This window comes from Callorhinchus milii, unplaced genomic scaffold (genome assembly GCF_018977255.1).
Source record: "Callorhinchus milii isolate IMCB2004 unplaced genomic scaffold, IMCB_Cmil_1.0 Scaffold14, whole genome shotgun sequence".
NCBI lineage: Eukaryota > Metazoa > Chordata > Chondrichthyes > Chimaeriformes > Callorhinchidae > Callorhinchus > Callorhinchus milii.
This window is the reverse complement of record NW_024704755.1, coordinates 16,440,373-16,460,633: the sequence shown is the minus strand read 5'-3', so window position 1 is coordinate 16,460,633 and position 20,261 is coordinate 16,440,373. Positions and strand designations below refer to the sequence as shown.

Below are 20,261 nucleotides of genomic sequence, written 5' to 3'. Positions count from 1 at the left end.
CAAGTTCCCTTCATTCCATCTCTCTCACTCCTCTAATCCACGTTCCCTTTATTCCATTGCTCCCTCTCTCTGCTAATCCACGCTCCCTTTATCTTCTCGCTCTGTAAGAGATGTACGAGACCCTGGCAGTCAGCCGGCACATTTACTTTCACTGCGGAGTTGATGTGCTCAATCCTCTCCCTATCCATTTCACATCAAAGAGTGCAACAGACATCCAGGGAGACAGATAGACAGTAACCGCAGAGAACTGGGACAATGATTAAATCACCTGCCATTTGGATGAAGACGACTGCAATTGTTTCTGGAGCGGAGACAAAACAAATGTTACCAGGGCAATTTGGTTTATTTCCGATTTTTGATACAATAAAAAGCTCTATATTGCGTGTGCATCCGTTCTTAACTGTTATTCTCTCCTGTAGTGACTACCCTCTTCAGTAAATCATGCCAGAAGCCAATCCTCTTGTGGAATCCTGTAGCTCAGTGGTCAGAGCACTCGACTCGCAAGCGAGAGGACCTGGGTTTGATTCCCGATGGGGTGAAACCTTGGGCAAGTTTCCTTACTCCACACACACGCCTCTGTTTACCAGCAGTAAGTAGGAACCTGGTTGTTTAGTCGATTGTCGGGATTGCTTTTCCGGGGGTAATAATCCCTTTCAAAAAAATTGGTCACTCAATGCATGACTTTTTGTGGGACGCTGCTGTGCGCAATTGGCTGCCGCGTTTTGCCCACAAACTATACAGTATATTCTGTGAAGCGCTTTGAAACGTCTCAAAGACCTGATGAGGCTTTATATCAAATGAAAGGACTATTATTCTTATTATTCCTCTTGGAGAGTACTAAGTGTCAGCCTGTCTTAGGCATTAGCACTCCTACCTCTGGCTCACAAGGCTTTGAGCTCAAGTCCCACCTTTTGATTTGAGCGCACAATCTTAGGCTGACACTGCAGTACAGTGTTGCTTTGTTGGAAGTGTCGTCCTTTTGAATGAGGAATTAAACTGAAGCCCCATCCGGTCAAGTGGACGTTAAAGATCCTGCAACAGTTTTGCAAAGAGGAGTTTCATGGCTATCAGTGGGACATTGCTGTTGTCTACAGACTGGTCTACAAATACACAGTCACTGCACTTGCCAGCAATTCCCTGTGAAGCAGGCTGCAGTTGCAGAATCAAACGCAAGAATTGTTACTGCTTGTTGCTTGTGATGACCACCAGAGCTGAGCGCAGTTTCCAATGCAAAGCCCCCTGATCAGCAGTCATTGAACAGGGACCAGGAGCAGGAACCCAGGCTGATCGCTCAACAATCCCTCTAAATGGCACATAAAATGAGAACCACAGTGCCTCGGGACATTCACCGTGTGACAGTGCCTGTCGATGGTGGGAGAAGCACAGGGCAGATTCATCCTACAAATCCCTGCATCAACAACAACTTGCATTTCTATAGTGCCCTTCACGTAGGGTAGCCTCCTGGAGAGCTTGACAGTGGCAGAGTCTGACCCCGAGCCAGGGGGAGAAGGAGGGGGGAGGTGACCATAAGCACCATCAAAGAGGATTATCTTTAGGTGAAATTTGAAGGTGGGGAGGTAGTTGAGGGTGTGTGTGAGTGCGTGGCTGTGTGGAGAGGTTGATACGAGTGGTATTCAGCTGCAACAAGAGGAAGCCATGGTAATGGGCAGGCTCCTCAACACCGTCAAACTGGGCAACAGCCCAGGACAGTCAACGCTGGCAAGCTCAGAGCATCTCAGGTATCATTTCCAAACGCTTCAACAACAACAACAACAACAAACAACAAAATTCCAGTTATAGAGCGCCTTTCACGTCGGGAGGACGTCCCAAGGCGCTGAAACCAGAACCAAGGGGATAAGTTGAGGTACAGATCAGCTATGATCTAATTAAGTGGCGGAACAGGCTCTAAGGGCTAAATGGCCTCCTCTTGTTCCTATGTTTTACGATAAATATTCGAAGCACCCAGGCACGGTCCATCTTAACTCGGATGAGCGTTTGTTCCCTGCTCATCCCCGATTCCTCCCATTTGCCTATCGCACACGGTTTGAGATGCTATACAGAGCTGACAAACAGAACCCTGACATGCCTTATGTGGCTACATACTCACTCCAAGGCAAGGAGACACGAATGGAGCTTGGAACAGGCAGGTGCTATAACTACAAGGTGACCAAAAAGTCATGATACCATTACAATGTCTAATAAGTCTTAAAGAAATTATGATATATTTTAGATAATAGGGTAGAAATCACAACTTTTTGGTCACCCTGTACATTGAACAGAGAGTAGAGTGTGGAATAGACATCAAACAACGCCTTACACATAAGAACTTCTCAACACACTATGGAAACGTAATGGGAGGCTTGAGTTGGGTGAGAGATGGTGGCTGGGGGGGTGCGGCTGAAAGAGCAATCAGAGAGATAGGCTTTTAGACATTTTTTCAAATGGAGATAGAGGGAGCGAGCTGGAGGGAGTTAAGCTACAGGGAGGTGACGGAGACAGATTGTGTCAAATAAATTCAAAAGAGGATTAGATCGCAATCTACAGAGTGCCGTGGGATTGTTTTTTTAACTGTGACAGAGACCGCAATGCTATTGTTAGACTCCCTATGTGGTAATCAAACAGAGCAGGAAATTCATCGTTTGGGGTTTTTTGGCAGAATACATCCTCATGTCTAATTCATAATTATTTTTTCATCATCTCCCGACTGGCACAAAAGCGTTTCTGCCTCTGGTGAAACCTTAGGCAAGTTTCCTTGCTCCACCCACCTCTGTTTACCTAACAAGTAGGAAGCCGGTTGTTGGCGGATTGCTTTTTGTGGGTTATAATCCCTCTAAAAAAAATACTACTAATGATTTAATCACTCAATCCAAGACTGTTTGTGGGACGCTGCTGTGCACAATTGGCTTCCGCGTTTCGCCCACAAAATATACAGTTAATTCACTTTACAGTCTATTCTGTGAAACGCTTTGAGATGTCAGAACTACGTGGTAAGGCTCTATATCAAATGCAAAGATTAGTTATTTATTATTATTTATGGCGTGGCCTCTCTCTGTGGTAAATGGGACCCACCAGCACTCCCCACCCCATGTGGCCATTACCCATTTGAGAGCCTTTTCAGCAGGTTACTCAACCGTAACAGGGCGTCAGACTCCAGCCTAACCTCTCCCAGCCAGCGGCCACACACAGGCACCGCAAGTAGAGGGTGCAGGAACCCTGGCTAGTTTTCGACTCCCTTGCGCTGGACAGGTCAGGGCCAGTTTAGTCACCCTGGCAGCCCATGACCAGATCAGCACACTCAGCTCAGCTCAGGATTGGAAGCAGCGAGCTCCTGGTCTAATCGGGAGCTGGCCACTTTTAATTTTTAATTTAATTCTCAATTCCTAAAGGGAGAAACTCCCTTCTCCTTACAAATAGTCGCATGGGACCTTCAACATCCATCTGAACAGGCAGACGGGACCTCGGTTTAACATCTCATCCGAAGAGATGGATGGAAAAAAGGACCAGCGCTTTGATTAAAGGAAGTGTAACAGAATCCTTTATCTGAGCTGGGAAAGCTGAGGTGTCAAAATGAAATCCTCGGGAGAGCTTGTACGTGATGCGGCAGTAGTGTTATCAGCACATTACGCTTTGCAGAGTAATGTTCCCATTGCAAGGTGACATTCTGACAATGGCCTGTCATTGTGAAACGCTATAACAGCTATAACAGCACGGGCAGCTTGTTAGCGCCAGCTGGGGCGAGCTCGTTCCTCAGCGCACCTATCTGGAACTCGTAGACAAAACTATTCACAAAGTTCCTTTGCCGACACAAACTCATTACAGAGTGCCATTCCTCCTGAGGCCCCGTTCCTATCTTTTAATGAAGCTATTCAATCCCCCTTTGTCAGCAGATGGCTGGAGTGGGAGCAATAAACCTCCAACCTTCTCCCTTCCTGCCTCCAGGTCCTCTTTAATGACAGTTCATTAAAACACTGACACCTTCCTCCAAAGGCACTGTGGTAATTGCTTAGTTATCTATCCAGCTCCCTGGAGACAGCAACCAGCCAAGCGAGTGCTGATATTCAGTGCCCATTGCCCTTGTGCTCCTCCACAGAGCATTGCAATGTTCCACAGCCCAACTCTGGCTGATCCTCGCTCAAACATAGCAGCTCTGACTGACCTTCCATCGACAAGTGAACCACAACCATCAAACTGTAGGAGGTGCCTCCAACCCATCATAATTGCCTTTTGCATTGGATGAAAGGTTTCACAAAGACAAGTGAGGAATCACTGAGCAGAGAGGAAAGGATGGGCGGAGTTTAACTTTGACTAAAGGTTTGCAGGAGGGTTTTGAAGGCAGGGAGAGAAGGGACAAAGCGATTTGGAGAGCGTTCCGGAGAGCTACTGCTTGTGGAACGAGGACTAGAGGAACGTACAATCCTACAGTGCTTTGAGTTCCAGATCCTGATCACAGTCCATGGCCAGTTGGAAGTGCTCTTATGGATGGGGAGGTTGACAAGGGTAGGACCTCAGGCTCGGCTTCAATGTCCATCCCCCATCCAGGTTCAGCCATGATGTACTGCTGCAGAAGATGCCCATAATAATAATAATAATCCTCGCATTTGATATAGCGCCTTATCAGGTCTATGAGACTCAAAGCACTTCACAGAATGTACTGTAAAGTGAATTGACTATATTTTGTGAGCAAAATGCAGCAGCCAATTGCGCACAGCAGCATCCCACAAACAGTCGTGGATTGAGTAACCCAATTATTATTTCTTTTTTATTTCTTTTTAAAAGGCTTATTACCCCCGGAAAATCGATCTGGCAATCGACTAACAACCGGAATCCTACTTACTCCTTGGTAAACAGAGACATGTGAGTAAGGAAACTTGCCTAAGGTTTCACCCTGCCCGGGAATCGAATATGATAAGCCTTGCCTAGAACACAAACGTCTCAAGACTTGAAATAGAATAGCCAGCCAACACTCAACTCTCTAGATAGACACAGTCACAGTGAATGGCTACTTACATTAGAATACATTAGAATATACAGCACAGATCAGGCCATTCGGCCCAACTGCTCTATGCCAGTATTTATGCTCCACACGAGCCTCCTCCTGCCCTTTCTCAACTAAGTCTTCAAGCATAACCTTCTATTCCTTTCTCCCTCATGTACATCTCCAGCTTTCCCTTAAATACATCTATGTTATTTGCCCCAACAACTCCTTGTGGCATCATGTTCCATATCCCCACTACTCTCTGTGTGAAGACATTTTTTCTAACTTCCCTATTTGATCTATTTGTGACTATTTTATATTGATGGCCCTGGTTTTGGTCTCCCCCACAAGTGATAACATCTTCCCTATGTCGACCCTATCAAAACCTTTCATCATTTTAAAGACCTATATCAGGTCACCCCTCACCCTCCTACTTGGATCATGATCTTGCCTCCCAGCCTGAGACAGCTCCCTACGGAAAACAGAGGGATGCTGACGGGTTTTCACATGTGCCAGTCACCCGCTGACCAAACTAAGAGACTATTACAGTCCATCCTGCTGGTGACACTTTGCCCTGTCTCACTTACTCCCCAATCCCCTTCGGCATTAGAAATCCATCCAATTCCTGCTTGAAAGTCCCCATATTCTCTGCCTCCACCACTTCCCTGGACAATCCTGGTCCACATACTAACCACCACAATAATAATCCTTGCATTTCATATAGCGCCTTATCACATCTTCAAGCGCTTCACAGAATATACTGTCAAGGAATTGACTGTATATTTTGTAGGCAAATTATTAGTTATTATTCCACTCTTCAATCTCTCCTCACAGCTCAGCTGTCCAACTTTAATGTTTTCCTAGCAGTAAGTAGGAACCTGGTTGTTAGTCGATTGGCGGATCGTTTTTCCTAGGATAATAATCCTTTCAAAAAAAAATAATTTGGTCACTCAATCCACATCTGTTTGAGGGACACTGCTGTGCGCAATTGGCTGCCACGTTTCGCCCACAGTCAATCGACTTTACAATATATACTGTAAAGCGCTTTTGAGACATCTAGAAGGCTTGATAAGGCATTATATCGAATGCAAAGATTGTTATTATTATTAACTGTCTGCAGTTCTGGTTAGCATATTATAGAAAGGATTGAAGCAGTGGAGGGAATACAGGGTAGAGGTACTAAGATGCCATCATGGTGAGTGGATAGACCGTCAAAAAAAAACTGAACAGTTTATAGAGATTTCTCTCTGGAGATGAGAGAATTGAGAGGGGAGCTGATAACAGTGTTTCAAATAATGAAAAGATTGATAAGGTGGACATTAATAGGCTGTTTCCACTGGGTGACTCCAAAAACAGACGGCCATAAATTATGAAATAGCCGGTTGCAGATTTAAGAGAGACTTTGTTTGGTCAGCTGGGTGGCTGACATTTAGAAACCCATCATCAAACTTTTAAGAGTCTCCAAACCTGGAAGCCTTTGCTGAGTGCATTGCCCCCAGAATATTCTTTGTGTTCTCATGCCAATAGAGGGAGAAGATAAAGAGACAGGTCACCAATGTTGAAAGTTTAATGACTGCGGCTATAATTAGTGACATTGCAATATAAGTGGAGCTTGCTCACTCTGTGTCCTGACATTCTGTCACTCAGCCACAGATTCCATCCATTAGCCCTCGCTACCTCAAGCTGACACTGGTCCACGCTGGACTCACTGGCGTTGGTAAGGGACTGGTCAGCAATGTTGATAGTTTAATGCCGTGGCTATAATTAGTGAGATTGCAATATAAGTGGCGCTTGTTCACTCCGTTCTGACATTCAGCCATATGTCAGCCTGTCTCAGTGGGGAGCACTCCCTGCCTCGGAGTCAGAAAGTTGTGTATTCAAGTCTCACATTGGGACTTTAAACTTACAATATCCAGATTGACACTCCAGTGCCCTGCTGGGGGGAGCTCTGCATTGTCAGAGGTGCATTCAGATAAGATCTTAAACTGAGATCCTGTGTGCCCTTTCAGGTGGATGCCATGGTAAAGTGTGAAAAGTGAAGGGAATGTCTTTGAGAAGTCCTGCTTATGTGAAAGGCTGTATTTCAAATGTATGTCATTGCTCTGTCCATCCATCAAGTTTTTTGGGCAGGCGGGCAGAACCTTGCTTAATTGGGTCAGTTAGAATTCCGCACACATGGCTGGAGTGGAACGGACAATCCATTCCTGGAGGGTCGCGCCTTGCTTATCTAATTCCGGAGAGTTTTAGGCACAGGGTGGAAAGAGCCAAAACTTGGGCAACCCAGAGTGTGGAGTTTTGACCAGTCACCTTGAAGCGAGCGCCACAAAAGGACGGCAAGGGTTAATGGGCATCACTATTTGTATGTGGAAACTGAGAGGATGACAAAGGAGTCTTTGTCTCGCGGTAATGCTATCTCTCCTGGTGATGAATCTCCTGCTGAAACACATCGACGTTCTATCATAAAGTTACCCACTGCTGATGATACCAAATGAAAATACTAGTTCAGTTGACAATTAAATTAAGAGTGGAGAACCTGTGAAACGTGAGACGACGACAGCAGATTTCAACGCAAATCAACTCGACTGAACACCAACTCTCCTCCTTCCCCAAGAATGCCGAGAGCACAAAGCTTCCAGCAGGAATCATTGTGGAATCGATGGAACAATTACTTTAATGGATTGGCTACTTGCAGGAACAGGAGATTGAAAATCTGGCACAGAGACTACATGGGGGGAGGCGGCATAGTGAGGCGTGTTCAGTGGGAATAAAAGGCCATCGGCTGTGACATGAGAGAGAAGTCACGAGAGAGGCAGAGAGAGAGAGAGGAAGGGAGGGCGACAAGAAAAGCAAGGGATTGCGAGATGGAAGGAATGAGAGGAGTTGGGGACAGAGAGGGAGGGAGGAGAAAGGAGAGAGGCGGAGAGATAGGGGGAGAGATAGAGGAAATGGGGGGTGGGGAAAGAAAGGAAAGAATGGCAGAGGGAGGGATGGAGGGTAAGAAGGTGAAGGGAGGAGAGGCAGATTCTAATTTTGCTAATTCGCCGAGAAAATCTTGTAATTTTCTGGCTGAATAATCCTGTAGATTAATTCCAGAACTTTGTGGATAGGGCGACAAGGACATCCTGGGGCTGTTCACCCATGAGGAGGGTGGGGGGAGGAAGGTTTGACAGAGGTGGTTTGACAAGAGCAGAGGTGGTGTTTCTAGTTGTTATGGGTTGGGCAATTTAGACGTTGATAGCATTTTGTAATTGAAGTGAGTGAGACTGCCAGCAGATCTCCAGGCTGTATCCCGCATCATTTGAATACAGAACATACTTTGATGTTATGCGATGAGTTCATTAAATAGAAATTCATAGCAGCCAACTTCCATTTTAATGGATAATGGCTGTTTGTAGGACATTGCTATGCGCAAATTGGCTACCCTGTTCTTGAAGGGCTTTGAGACATCCTCCTGATGTGAAAGGTGCTACAACAACAAACTGCATTTGTATAGCGCCTTTCACATCAGGAGGACGTCCCAAGGCACTGGGTGAAGAGGGGGCTTGCATCAGATCTGGGGACGGGGTGGAAGGCAAGTAGGCTGGAGGGCAAAGGGGTGGAGGAAGGAGGATGATCAAAGGTACGAGATGGGTGGCACCAAATGCAAGGATTATTATTATTATTTATAACTCTAAGTAGCGCTCTGGCCTGTGGGTCAGCAAGTTGCAGGTTCAAGGCCCCGCGTTGGGGCTTTGAGCTCACAGTCTAGGCTTACACTTCAGTGCAGTGCTGGGGGAAAACGGCGCACTACCAGAGGCACCGTCCTTCGGATGAGCCGCTGAAGCCAAGGTGCCAGTTGAGGAAACCTCGCTGGTACAAAAGAATGTTGTGTTTACTGACAAAAATACACTTACACTACACTGAACAACAATCGCCTGTGAAGCACTTTTGAGGAGTTTTTGAAAAGGTGCAGGGGGTAAGAAATCTTCCCAGCTGCAAAGATCTGAATATGTAAACATATTATATCAGGCAGCTTGGGCGAGCAGCCATAAAGAGGCCCCAGAAAGAATAGTCCTTTGGGCAGTTTCCATGGCAATAGGGCCTTTTGCTTGACTGTGCAACCCAGGCCATGGCTCTCTCGCTCTTCGCTGTCTGAGGTCTTCAATACATATTGAAGCTCAAGCTCATACATATGTAGCTCGTACAAAGACCTTGGTGGGTAATGTTGTGCAACAATCGTGCAACATATTAAGACTGTCACATATTCCATCAGCTTCATATCAATTTAGGCACCCTATTGCCATAGAGAGCACAGCTTAGCTTTTTTATTTACATCATCCAAAATTTTAATTACAATAAACCTTGTATTTAACATAACGTACCGTAATACCATGGGCTTCACAGGGGAGTGCTGTCAAATAGAGTACTTGGCTTTGTAAGGCAATAAATCTGCACACGGCCAAGGTTGGACTAACAGTGCTGAGATGAATGAGACCTATGGTTTGTTGGCCAAGACACCAGGAGAAACTCCCTTCTCTTTTCCAATAGTCACAGGATCATTAATATCCACTGGAGCAGGTAGATGGGATCTTAGTTTAATGCTTCAGCTGAAGGATGGCACCTCCAACAATGCAGCGTTCCCCCCAGCACTGCACTGCACTGTTAGGCCAGACTGTCAGCTCGAGTTCCCAACCATCCTAATAATAATCCCTCCAAAAACCCAAAACAATAATAAATTGGTCATTTTCAATCTACGATTGTTTGTGGGACATTGCTGTGCGCAATTGGCTGCCGCGTTCGCCCACAAATATACAGTCAATTCACTTTACAGTGTGTTCTGTGAAGCGCTTTGGGACGTCCTCCCGACGTCAAAAGCGCTATATCAAATGCAAGGATTATTATTATTATTATTATTATTATTATTATTATTATTATTATTATCCAGAATCGTTCGACTCAGAAGTGAGAGTGGTCCTGACTGAGCCACTCTTTGTTACCCACTACTGTTTTCCACTATAAATGATAGGATATAGGACACTGATAATAACGAATAATCATAGCATTTAATATTGCATTTTTAACATATTCTAGACTTATCAAAGCTTTCACAGAATATACTGTAAAGTGAATTGATTGTATATTTTATGAGAGAAATGCAGCACCCAATTGCGCACAGCAGCGTCCCACAAACAGTCATGGATTGAATGACTAATTATTATTTTTTTAAGGAAATTGCATCGTAAACGCATCACCAAATCCATTAAAACCAACCAATATAAAGATTACATGTCTACTGCTCTGTTGTAAATCTTTTTATATTTACCTAAAGAGGTAGGAAGTGGCAATTTTTCATCCTTACACTACACTACATTAGGGTGAAGGGTTAAAGGTGCAATACAGGTCTGCCCACACGTTCAGCTCTTAAGTTTGGGAAATTCTGAAATGTAGTCGGGAGGACCATTGATGATGGTACTGTATAATTTTCTCGTTCTGATCAACATCAATTATCCCATCATTCATAGAACAAAGCTATCGTAGTTATCATCTCGGTCAGAAGGTTGTGGGTTCAAGCTCCACGACAGGATTTTGAGCTCACAGTCTATGGACATTGACATTGTTGGAGGTGCCAAGCTTTGGACAAGATGTTAAATCAAAGTCTCATCTGCCTGTTTGGAAGTTTTGGACCGAGAGTGTCATCAGAGCCAACTCAAGCCCAGGGAGACTCCACATCTTTCTCCTGCCACGCCATGTCTGCATGGTAGCCATTTGACCAGCTTCAGAAGGAATTAGTGTATTAAAACCAAGAAGGTTGCAGTCCCAAGCTCTGCCTCTGTACGAACCAAACTGTCCGACATTCATGTTGTCTAATATTTAAACTCTGGAACTCTCCCTCAATATCCCTCCACCTTGCTCCCTTCCAGCCCACTTTCAAATCCCACCTAAAGACCTTCCGTTTTGATCTTGCTTATGGTCACCCCCTCCCTCCCTCCCTCCCTCGAGGGTCAGACTCCGCCACTGGCAAGCGCTCCGAGACGCTACCCTGCGTGAAGGGAGCTACATAAATGCAAGTTGTTGTAGTTGAGAAGTGTCTATACACATTCTAATACTCAGTTGGTAGCACTCTCCCTTCTGAGTCAGAAGGTTGAGGGCTCAAGACCCACGTCAGAACTTTGAACTCATAACCTTACACAGGCTGGCACTCCAATGCAGTGCTGGGGGGAACCCTGCATTGTTAGTAGTACTGTCCTTCGAGACGTTAAACCGAGGTCCTGCCTGCCTGTTCAGGTGGTTGTTAAAGGCACTATTTGAAAAGAGAAGAGTTTCTCTTTCCTGGTGTCCTGGCCAACAATCCCCCAAATAAAATTGGGTCATTCACTCCATGGCTGGTTATGAGACATTGCTGTGTGTAAATCGTGTTCGCCAATAAATACACTTAACAGCAAAATCCTGTGATGTGCTTCGAGCTATCTCGATGCCTTGATTTCGAATTCAAGATCCTCATCCTCACCTACAAGGCCATTCACGGCCTCGCTCCCTCCTACCTCTCTGACCTACTATCCCCCTACCTACCTGCCCGTACCCTCCGTTCCTCTGGCTCCGGTCTGCTCCACATCCCCCGCCCCAACCGCCCTACCATCGGTGGCCTTCAGCCTCTCAGCCCCCAGGCTCTGGAACTCTATCCCCAGTGCCTTCGCCGCCTCCTCCCTTTCCTCCTTCAAGGCCGGTCTCAAGGCCTTTCTCTTTGACCGAGCCTTCAACTCCCCTCTCGACTCTGTACCCCCTCCTCGCTCCCTCCCTCCCCTCCCCTCACCCTGACCATTTCCCCCCACTGCTCGGGTCCTGACCCAACTGTACAGCGCCTTGGGACGTCTTCCCGACGTGAAAAGCGCTCTATAAATGGAATCTTGTTGTTGTTGTTGTTGTTGATACATCGCTATATCAAATGCAAGGGTTTATTTCCTAATGGGGGAGAATTTTCCATCCCCTAATATTTGGGACGAGGTTTGAGACATTTTTATGATCACACAACTTGGCTGGTTTGGCAGCCGCTGTTTAAACAGTCTGAAGACTGCATTCCCCCTAATCAGCAAGGGAGAATTAGTGCATTATAAACAGTAATTGCTACTTTCCAGCTCATACTCATCGACAAAGCGCTATTTCTGTTCTGTACCGTGCTGCGCCTTCCTGTAACATGATGTCTGAATGACAGGGTGCTGTGTTTGTTTGGACGTTAATTCTACCAGACGCACCATATGGTGGAGCAGTCTGTAATGCCACTACTCAATCAGTGTCTAACATGTAGGCATTTTTAAATGGGATGATTTGCTTGATAAGGAAACCGAGTGGGGAACTTCCTCCTGTCCGGTCACACCGACCCACGGAAAGTCCAAAAGTCCCAAAGGTAGATGGAGTCAGAGCAGGTCAGTGCCATGTCCCCCTCCCTGCTTGTTATTCAACCTTGTTTAAAACCACCGCATTGAAGGCCCCTTTATTGATATATCTACAGCTGTTGATCCTCCAAGAAATGAAAAACTGAATTGAATCCACATTTTCTAAACCCCTTATAATAATAATCCTTGCATTTGATAGAGCGCCCTATCACATCTTCGAGACATCTCAAAGCGCTTCACAGAATAGGCTGTAAAGTGGATTGACTCTGTATTTTGTGGGCGAAACGCGGCAGCCAATTGCGCACAGCAGTGTCCCGCAAACAGTCGTGGATTGAGTGACCAAATTATTAGTAGTTTTTTTTATCAGGAATTATTTCCCCTGGAAATTTGATCCACCAATCGACTAACAACTGGGTTCCCATTTACTGTTAGGTGAACAGAGGCTTGTGGAGTAAGGAGACTTGCCCAACATTTTGTCCTGCCCGCGAATCAAAACCAGGGTCTCTCGCTTGCGTGCTCTAACTACTCAACAGGACTCCACCTAAGGTACAGGACTTGTAATTGAGAAACCTCACAGGACGATTTTCTATAATAACCTTTAACATGTTAATTTAGTTCCTCCCTCTTAGCATTGCCCCTCGCTGGGACAGACTGAATGAGTTCACTTCCAATCGTCATTATGATAAGGTTGTGGTATGTGAAGGGCAACAGCAACAGCCTGGCGAAGGCACCAGGTCTGTCAGTGGTGAGGACGGGCTACAGCAGAGATTGCAACTGATCAGCTGGATATCTGACACATGGAAACCCATCCATATATCTCCCTAGAGAGGGACACACACTGCTCACCCCAGACTGTGTTGGGGTAGCTGCTGGAGTTGAACCAACTAAATCCACCAACTCTAGTTGTTAGTGGTCCCCTAAAGCCCCTTCAGGGCTTTGGGTTGCATGGTTAACAGGGTCAAGGGAGCTGTACTTGGTATGTAGCCAGTGCTGTCACTGACCTGGGAGCGTGGATAGCCATTGTAGAAGGAACTTTACTGTGTCTCTAACCCTGACCTGGGATGGACAGTGTAGAAGGAGCTTCACTTTGAGCGTTGGATGCTGAAATTTCTCAGACATCCTCCAGCTGAGCATATAAATGGATTGTAACAAAGTATTGTTAACAGGTGGATCGCAGCAGAAGAGATATTGCTGGATTCTCCACCACGAAGGTTGTTCACGAAGTACAATCGCCTTCATTTGCCAGCCGACAATTAATAGCTGATTATGCCATTTATCAAGCCAGTGCAAGGAGCAAAATGGAGCCCTCATTACAGCGGCTGTCTCAGTGAGATGAAGTCTGGCACACCCTATTATTACTCATTAGCAGATGAAATAGCTGTGTGTCAGACTCCCAATGACGGCCTGGGCAATTAGGCTTTGAGATGTGGGTACAGGAAGAGGTGCAGTAATTACATGCCTGGAGCTGCAGCTAATAGACCGCTTTGGCCTTGTTATAATATTCCTCTGTAATTCACCCGCCCCCTCCCCACACCGCATCCCCATCCGATACTCAACTCAATGGACCAATAATAAGCGCAGTCCTTGTATTTGACACAGTTCAGATGGATGTTCTATTAATAAAATACTTGCATTTGATACAACGCCTCATCACGTCTTTGAGACGTCCCTAAAGCGCTTCACAGGGTACACTGTAAAATATATCTCCACGTTAAAGATCTCTTGGTGCTGTTCAAAAAGTGAAGGGAGTTTCTCTCTCCTGGTGTCCTGGCCAATAGCCCCCAAATAAAATCGGTCACTCACTCAGTCATTGTTTGTGAGACATTGCTGTACGAAAATTGACTGCCACATTCAGCTACAAATACATAGGCACTTTGATAATTCTATAAATCGATCACAATAATCTTACATTTGGTACAGCACCTTTCACATCGGGAGAAGCTCTCAAAGCGCTTCAAAAGATTTTTTATATATGATTTTGAGTTTGGTTTGGAGCAAATCACATTGACTTATTCTTTTCCAAACCACAAACAACAGCTGCAATTCATTGATTCAATAATTATAATAATAATAATCCTTGCATTTTGAATATAGCGCTTTTCACGTCGGGAGGACGTCCCAAAGCGCTTCACAGAAAACACACTGTAAAGTGAATTGACTGTATATTTGTGGGCGAACGCGGCAGCCAATTGTGCACAGCAATGTCCCACAAACAGTCATGGATTGAAAATGACCAATTATTATTGTTTTTAGTTTTGGAGGGATTATTATTAGGCTCTGTGTGGAGTAAGGAAACTTGAAGCCTCGAAGCCAGAATATTTAGCCAACCCCACCTGCCCACAGCTGAAACCCTCGTCTCCCATGCTGGCTGTAACAGCAGCACAGAAGCCAGCTTTCCCAATGAAGCTCCTGGCCATCTCAGTCAGTGGTCATGCCATCTCCAATTCCATTCATTTCAACTATTGACATCCCTTCATGCAGGGCTTGACAACCTCCCCAACAGCAACACCCATAACAACTTGCACTTAGAAAAACATCTCAAATCAGAGGCGGGTGGCGCAGGGAGGGAGATGGAAAGAGAGTAAAAGGGAGGAGGTTGGTCAAAATGGGTGGATCATCAATGGGTTTTCAAAGCGGAGAGAACAGAAAGGCGGGTTGTGGGACACGGTGTGCAAATTAGCTACTGTGCAAAGCAAACAAGTTTAGAGCAAGTCTCAACCTGAGCAATGCAAACTCTCTGGGCTTTGAAACCAGAACAAAAAACACATCAGCAATCAAGCTCAGTGGCCTCCAACTCAGAAGGTTGTGGTTTGCTCCTTTGAGCTCACAGTCCAGGCTAACACTCTGATGCAGTGTTGGGGGAGCCCTGCAATGTCAGAGGTGCTGTCCTTTGGCTAAATGGAATGCAGCTGGGAAAGGAAATGATGGTGGGAGAGAGAGGGAGTCAGAGAAAATATCACGAGCACTACAGAGAAAGATCTTGCTGTTTCCCTATTCCATCTTAAATGAATCTCAGTTTCCAGGCCTCCACCGTTCTCCCTGGTGACATCTCCCCAACTGTTAATTATAGCTGTAACACTGCTCAGGGGAACATACAATGGTAGGATGTAGAAAGTGAGAAATCTGCCTATAAAAATAATAACAATCCTTGGATTTGATATAGCGCTTTATCACCACGACTTCGAGACATCCCAAAGCACGTCACAGAATATACTGTAAAACAAATTGAATTTAGATGGAATCTCGCTGTGTGCAAAATGAAACATACAAAAACCACTACAAATTTACATTCATACATACAGCGTCTTTCCCCTCTGGAGATCATAGGAGGTAAAGTTCTTTCATGACGTTGAGTCACAAGTCACACCCTTGCACCAAGGTACTTGAAGAGGATAAATTTACAAGGATATGGGGAAAGAGCGGGGAAGTGAGACTGATAGGGGCGCTCTTCCAAAGAGCCGGCACAGGCACAATGGGCCGAATGGCCTCCTTCTGTGCTGTAATATTCTATGATTCAATGATTGTAAATTATACATCCAACTATAATGATGGCTTCACGTCAAAAGCTTCATAAATCAGTCAGTAATGTTAATTGCCTGTAATGAGAAACAGCCTAGAATTAATTAACAGTGACTCAGTCTGGATCAGCAATCTCGATTACCAGGGAGACATGTGACAAGCTGTCGGATGGCAGTGTCTTTCACGTCTCAAGACGCAAGATGTTTGTCAACCTCACCCTCTGGGCAGTAGCGCCATGCATGGGGCCTGAGGCAGACACATAGAACAGGATTAGGCCATTCAGCCCCTCGAGCCTCATCCACCATTCCACAAGATCATGACTGAGCTGTACCTCAATTCCAATTACCCGCCTTGCCCCATACTTGCCCCATATCCCTTAATACTCTGACCTCACAGAATCAGCGGCCAGTGCCCCTGGTTTGTGGATTTACTCCAACACATTGAATTCAATGAACTGTGGAATCCTGTAGCTCAGTGGTTAGAACACTCGCCTCGCAAGCGAGAGACTCTGGTTCGATTCCCGGCAGGACGAAACCTTAGGAAAGTTTCCTTACTCCACACACCTCTGTTTACCTAGCAGTAAGCAGGAACCCAGTTGTTGAGTCGATTGGTGAAGGCTGTGCTAATTGGCTGCCGCGTTTTGCCCATAAAGTACACAATATATTCCGTGAAGCGCTTTGTGACTTCTCAAATGCAAGTATTGTGATTATTATATTATTATTTACTGTCTTGGGAGCAGGAGGCGACTGTGACTCATGGTAAAACATCAGCAATTCAATACTGCACATACTCAAACATCCATCTTTTTTTTAAGTGTAGAAGATGCTCCATTCCACTCAACAGGCTGCGGCCAACTCCACGTCCCCTGCCTGGCCCGCCACACCATCAACAACAACAAGGCCCGGGGGGGGGGGGTGGGGGGAGGCCGGGGGGGGGGGTGGCAGGGCCCGGGGGGGGGGCAGGGCCGGGGGGGGTGTTGGGGGGGGCAGGGCCGGGGGGGGGGGGGGGGGCAGGGCCCGGGGGGGTGTTGGGGGGGCAGGGCCGGGGGGGGGGGGAGGGCCCGGGGGGGGGGGGGGGAGGGCCGGGGGGGGAGGCCGGGGGGGGGGTGTTGGGGGTGGCAGGGCCCGGGGGGGGGGGGGGGGGGGAGGCCCGGGGGGGGGGGTGTGGGGGGGCAGGGCCCGGGGGGGGGGGCAGGGCCCGGTGGGGGGGGTGTTGGGGGGGGAGGCCCGGGGGGGGGGGTGTGGGGGGTGCAGGGCCCGGGGGGGGGGGCAGGGCCCGGGGGGGGGGGTGTTGGGGGGGGAGGCCCGGGGGGGGGGGTGTTGGGGGGGGCAGGGCCGGGGGGGGGGGGGCAGGGCCGGGGGGGGTGGTGTGTGGGGGGGCAGGGCCCGGGGGGGGGGGTGTTGGGGGGGGAGGCCCGGGGGGCAGGGCCGGGGGGGGGGTGGTGTGTGGGGGGGGCAGGGCCCGGGGGGGGGGGTGTTGGGGGGGAGGCCCGGGGGCAGGGCCGGGGGGGGGGGGGGAGGCCGGGGGGGGGGGGGGGCAGGGCCCGGGGGGGGGTGGTGTGTGTGGGGGCAGGGCCCGGGGGGGGGGGGGTGTTGGGGGGGGAGGCCCGGGGGGCAGGGCCGGGGGGGGGGGGGAGGCCCGGGGGGGGGGGGTGTTGGGGGGGGGGGTGGGGGTCACTCACGTCTCTGGCTGCTGCGCGGCTTCTTCTTGAACAAAGTCATGGCGCCTCGTCACTGCCAACCCCGACTGTGTGTGTCTGTGACACCGTCTGTGTGTGGGTCTGTGTGTGGGTCTCTGTCTCTTACTCCCTGTGTGTATGTCTGTGTGTGTGTGTGTGTGTCCCTGTGTGTGTCCCTGTGTGTGTGTGTCTGTCTCCCTGTGTGTGTCCCTGTGTGTGTGTGTGTGTCTGTCTCCCTGTGTGTGTGTCTGTCTCCCTGTGTGTCTCCCTGTGTGTCTCCCTGTGTGTGTGTGTGTGTGTGTCTGTCTCCCTGTGTGTGTGTGTGTCTGTCTCCCTGTGTGTGTGTGTCTGTCTCCCTGTGTGTGTGTCTGTCTCCCTGTGTGTGTGTGTGTCTGTCTCCCTGTGTGTGTGTGTGTCTCCCTGTGTGTGTGTGTGTGTGTCTGTCTCCCTGTGTGTCTCCCTGTGTGTGTGTGTGTGTCTGTCTCCCTGTGTGTGTGTGTGTGTCTGTCTCCCCGTGTGTCCATGTGTCTGTCTCCCTGTGTGTCCATGTGTCTGTCTCCCTGTGTGTCCATGTGTCTGTCTCCCTGTGTGTCCATGTGTGTGTCTCCCTGTGTGTCCATGTGTGTCTGTCTCCCTGTGTGTCTGTGTGTGTCTGTCTCCCTGTGTGTGTGTGTGTCTGTGTGTCTGTCTCCCTGTGTGTGTGTGTGTGTCTGTCTCCCTGTGTGTGTGTGTGTCTGTCTCCCTGTCTGTCTCCCTGTGTGTGTGTGTGTCTGTCTCCCTGTGTGTCTCCCTGTGTGTGTGTGTGTCTGTCTCCCTGTGTGTGTGTGTGTCTGTCTCCCTGTGTGTCTCCCTGTGTGTGTGTGTGTCTGTCTCCCTGTGTGTGTGTGTCTGTCTCCCTGTGTGTGTGTGTGTGTGTCTGTCTCCCTGTGTGTGTGTGTCTGTCTCCCTGTGTGTGTGTGTCTGTCTCCCTGTGTGTCTCCCTGTGTGTGTGTGTCTGTCTCCCTGTGTGTCTCCCTGTGTGTGTGTGTCTGTCTCCCTGTGTGTGTGTGTGTCTGTCTCCCTGTGTGTGTGTGTCTGTCTCCCTGTGTGTGTGTGTGTGTGTCTGTCTCCCTGTCTGTCTCCCTGTGTGTGTGTGTGTCTGTCTCCCTGTGTGTGTGTGTGTGTCTGTCTCCCTGTCTGTCTCCCTGTGTGTGTGTGTGTCTGTCTCCCTGTCTGTCTCCCTGTGTGTGTGTGTCTGTCTCCCTGTGTGTCTCCCTGTGTGTGTGTGTCAGACACACTGTGATCGGCCTATCACCAGCTACAGACTGCACCACCACCGCCTCCCGGACAGGGAGAGCCCCGGACTGTACCAATCTCACATTACTTGATCTTGTAGAGCAGCACAAACAATAATCACAATAACACTAATAATAATCATTACATTTGATACAGAGCCTTATAACGTCTTCGAGACGTCTCAAAGACCTTCACAGAATATACTGTAAAGTGAATTGACTGTATATTTTATGGGGGAAACGCGGCAGCCAATTGCGCGCAGCGGTGTCCCACAAACAGCCATGGATTGAAGTGACCAATTTATTATTGTTTTAGTTATTTATTTTTGAAGGGATATTACCCCCGGAAAAGTGATCCGCCAATCAACAAACAACCAGGTTCCTACTTAGGTAAATAGAGGCGTGTGGAGTAAGGAAACTTTCCCAAGGTTTCTCCTGCTGGGAATCAAACCCAGGTCTTCTCGCTTGCAAGTCGAGTGCTCCAACCACTGAGCTGCAGGACTCCACGAGACAAAAAAAACACAATGCTCTATGGGCTAAGACTCAGTGGAATTTCAGTCCCAATGGCCCTCAGGGTGTTTGCTGCTTAGACGTCACATGCCTCATAAACTATTCTCTTGATTCTTGATTCTCTGTTGATTCTCTCAGTGGTGGTTTGTGGTGATGAATGCCACACCCTAACAACAACAACAACAACAAAATTACACTTATAGAGCGCCTTTCACGTTGGGAGGACGTCCCAAAGCGCTGAACAATCAGGTGTCGGTGCCCGAGCATGGGGGAGGGGGTTGTAGGGGTGAGGGAAGGCAAAGCGGTAGGAGGGAGACCAAAGGCGCGGTCGAAGAGAAGGGTCTTGAGACCGGCCTTGAAGGAGGCGAGGGAGGAAGCGATGCGAAGGGACCGTGGGATGGAGTTCCAGAATGTGGGGGCAGACAGGCTGAAAGCCCGGCCACCCACACATGGGTCGGGCGGGAGACATGGAGCAGGCAGGAGGGAGTGGGCAGGTTAGTAGGGAGTCAGCAGGTCAGAGAGGTAGGAGGGGGGTGAGGCCATGGATGGTCTTAAAGGTGAGGACGAGGATCTTGAACTCGATCCTCTGGGGGATGGGGAGCCGGTGGAGTCGGGCGAGGGTGGGAGTGATGGGGTTGGGCGAGGGTGGGAGTGATGGGGTCACTGGTGCATGAGAGTACACGAGCTGCAGAGTTTTGGATGATCTGCAGTTTGTGAAGGGAAGAGTTGGGAAGGCCGATGAGGAGGGAGTTCCCGTAATCAAGCCTTGAGGTGACGAATGTGTGGGTGAGGATTTCGACAGCCTGAGGGGTGAGGCAGTGGCGGAGTCTGGCAATGTTGCGGAGGTGGTGGTAGGCAGTGCCCGTCATGGCGCGGACTGAAGAGATTTATTTCTTCTAAACTTTCTCTCTCCTAAATGATTTTGCTAACAATCC

General features: G+C 48.2%; 1 protein-coding gene across 3 annotated transcripts in view; it reads right to left on the bottom strand.

The window, feature by feature from the left end:
• The window catches only part of LOC103186664 (RNA-binding Raly-like protein), a 215,206-nt gene that overhangs the window by 58,335 nt on the left and 136,610 nt on the right, over positions 1 to 20,261 (bottom strand). Inside the window, exon 1 of one of the 3 annotated variants that reach the window (XM_042340297.1) lies at positions 17,546 to 17,658. The exons of the other annotated variants lie outside the window; for them this stretch is intronic. Coding sequence (XP_042196231.1) covers positions 17,546 to 17,585 — 40 coding nt within the window. The 5' untranslated portion in view covers positions 17,586 to 17,658. Of the gene's footprint in view, positions 1 to 17,545; positions 17,659 to 20,261 lie in introns of those variants that run through there. 3 annotated transcript variants of the gene reach the window in all.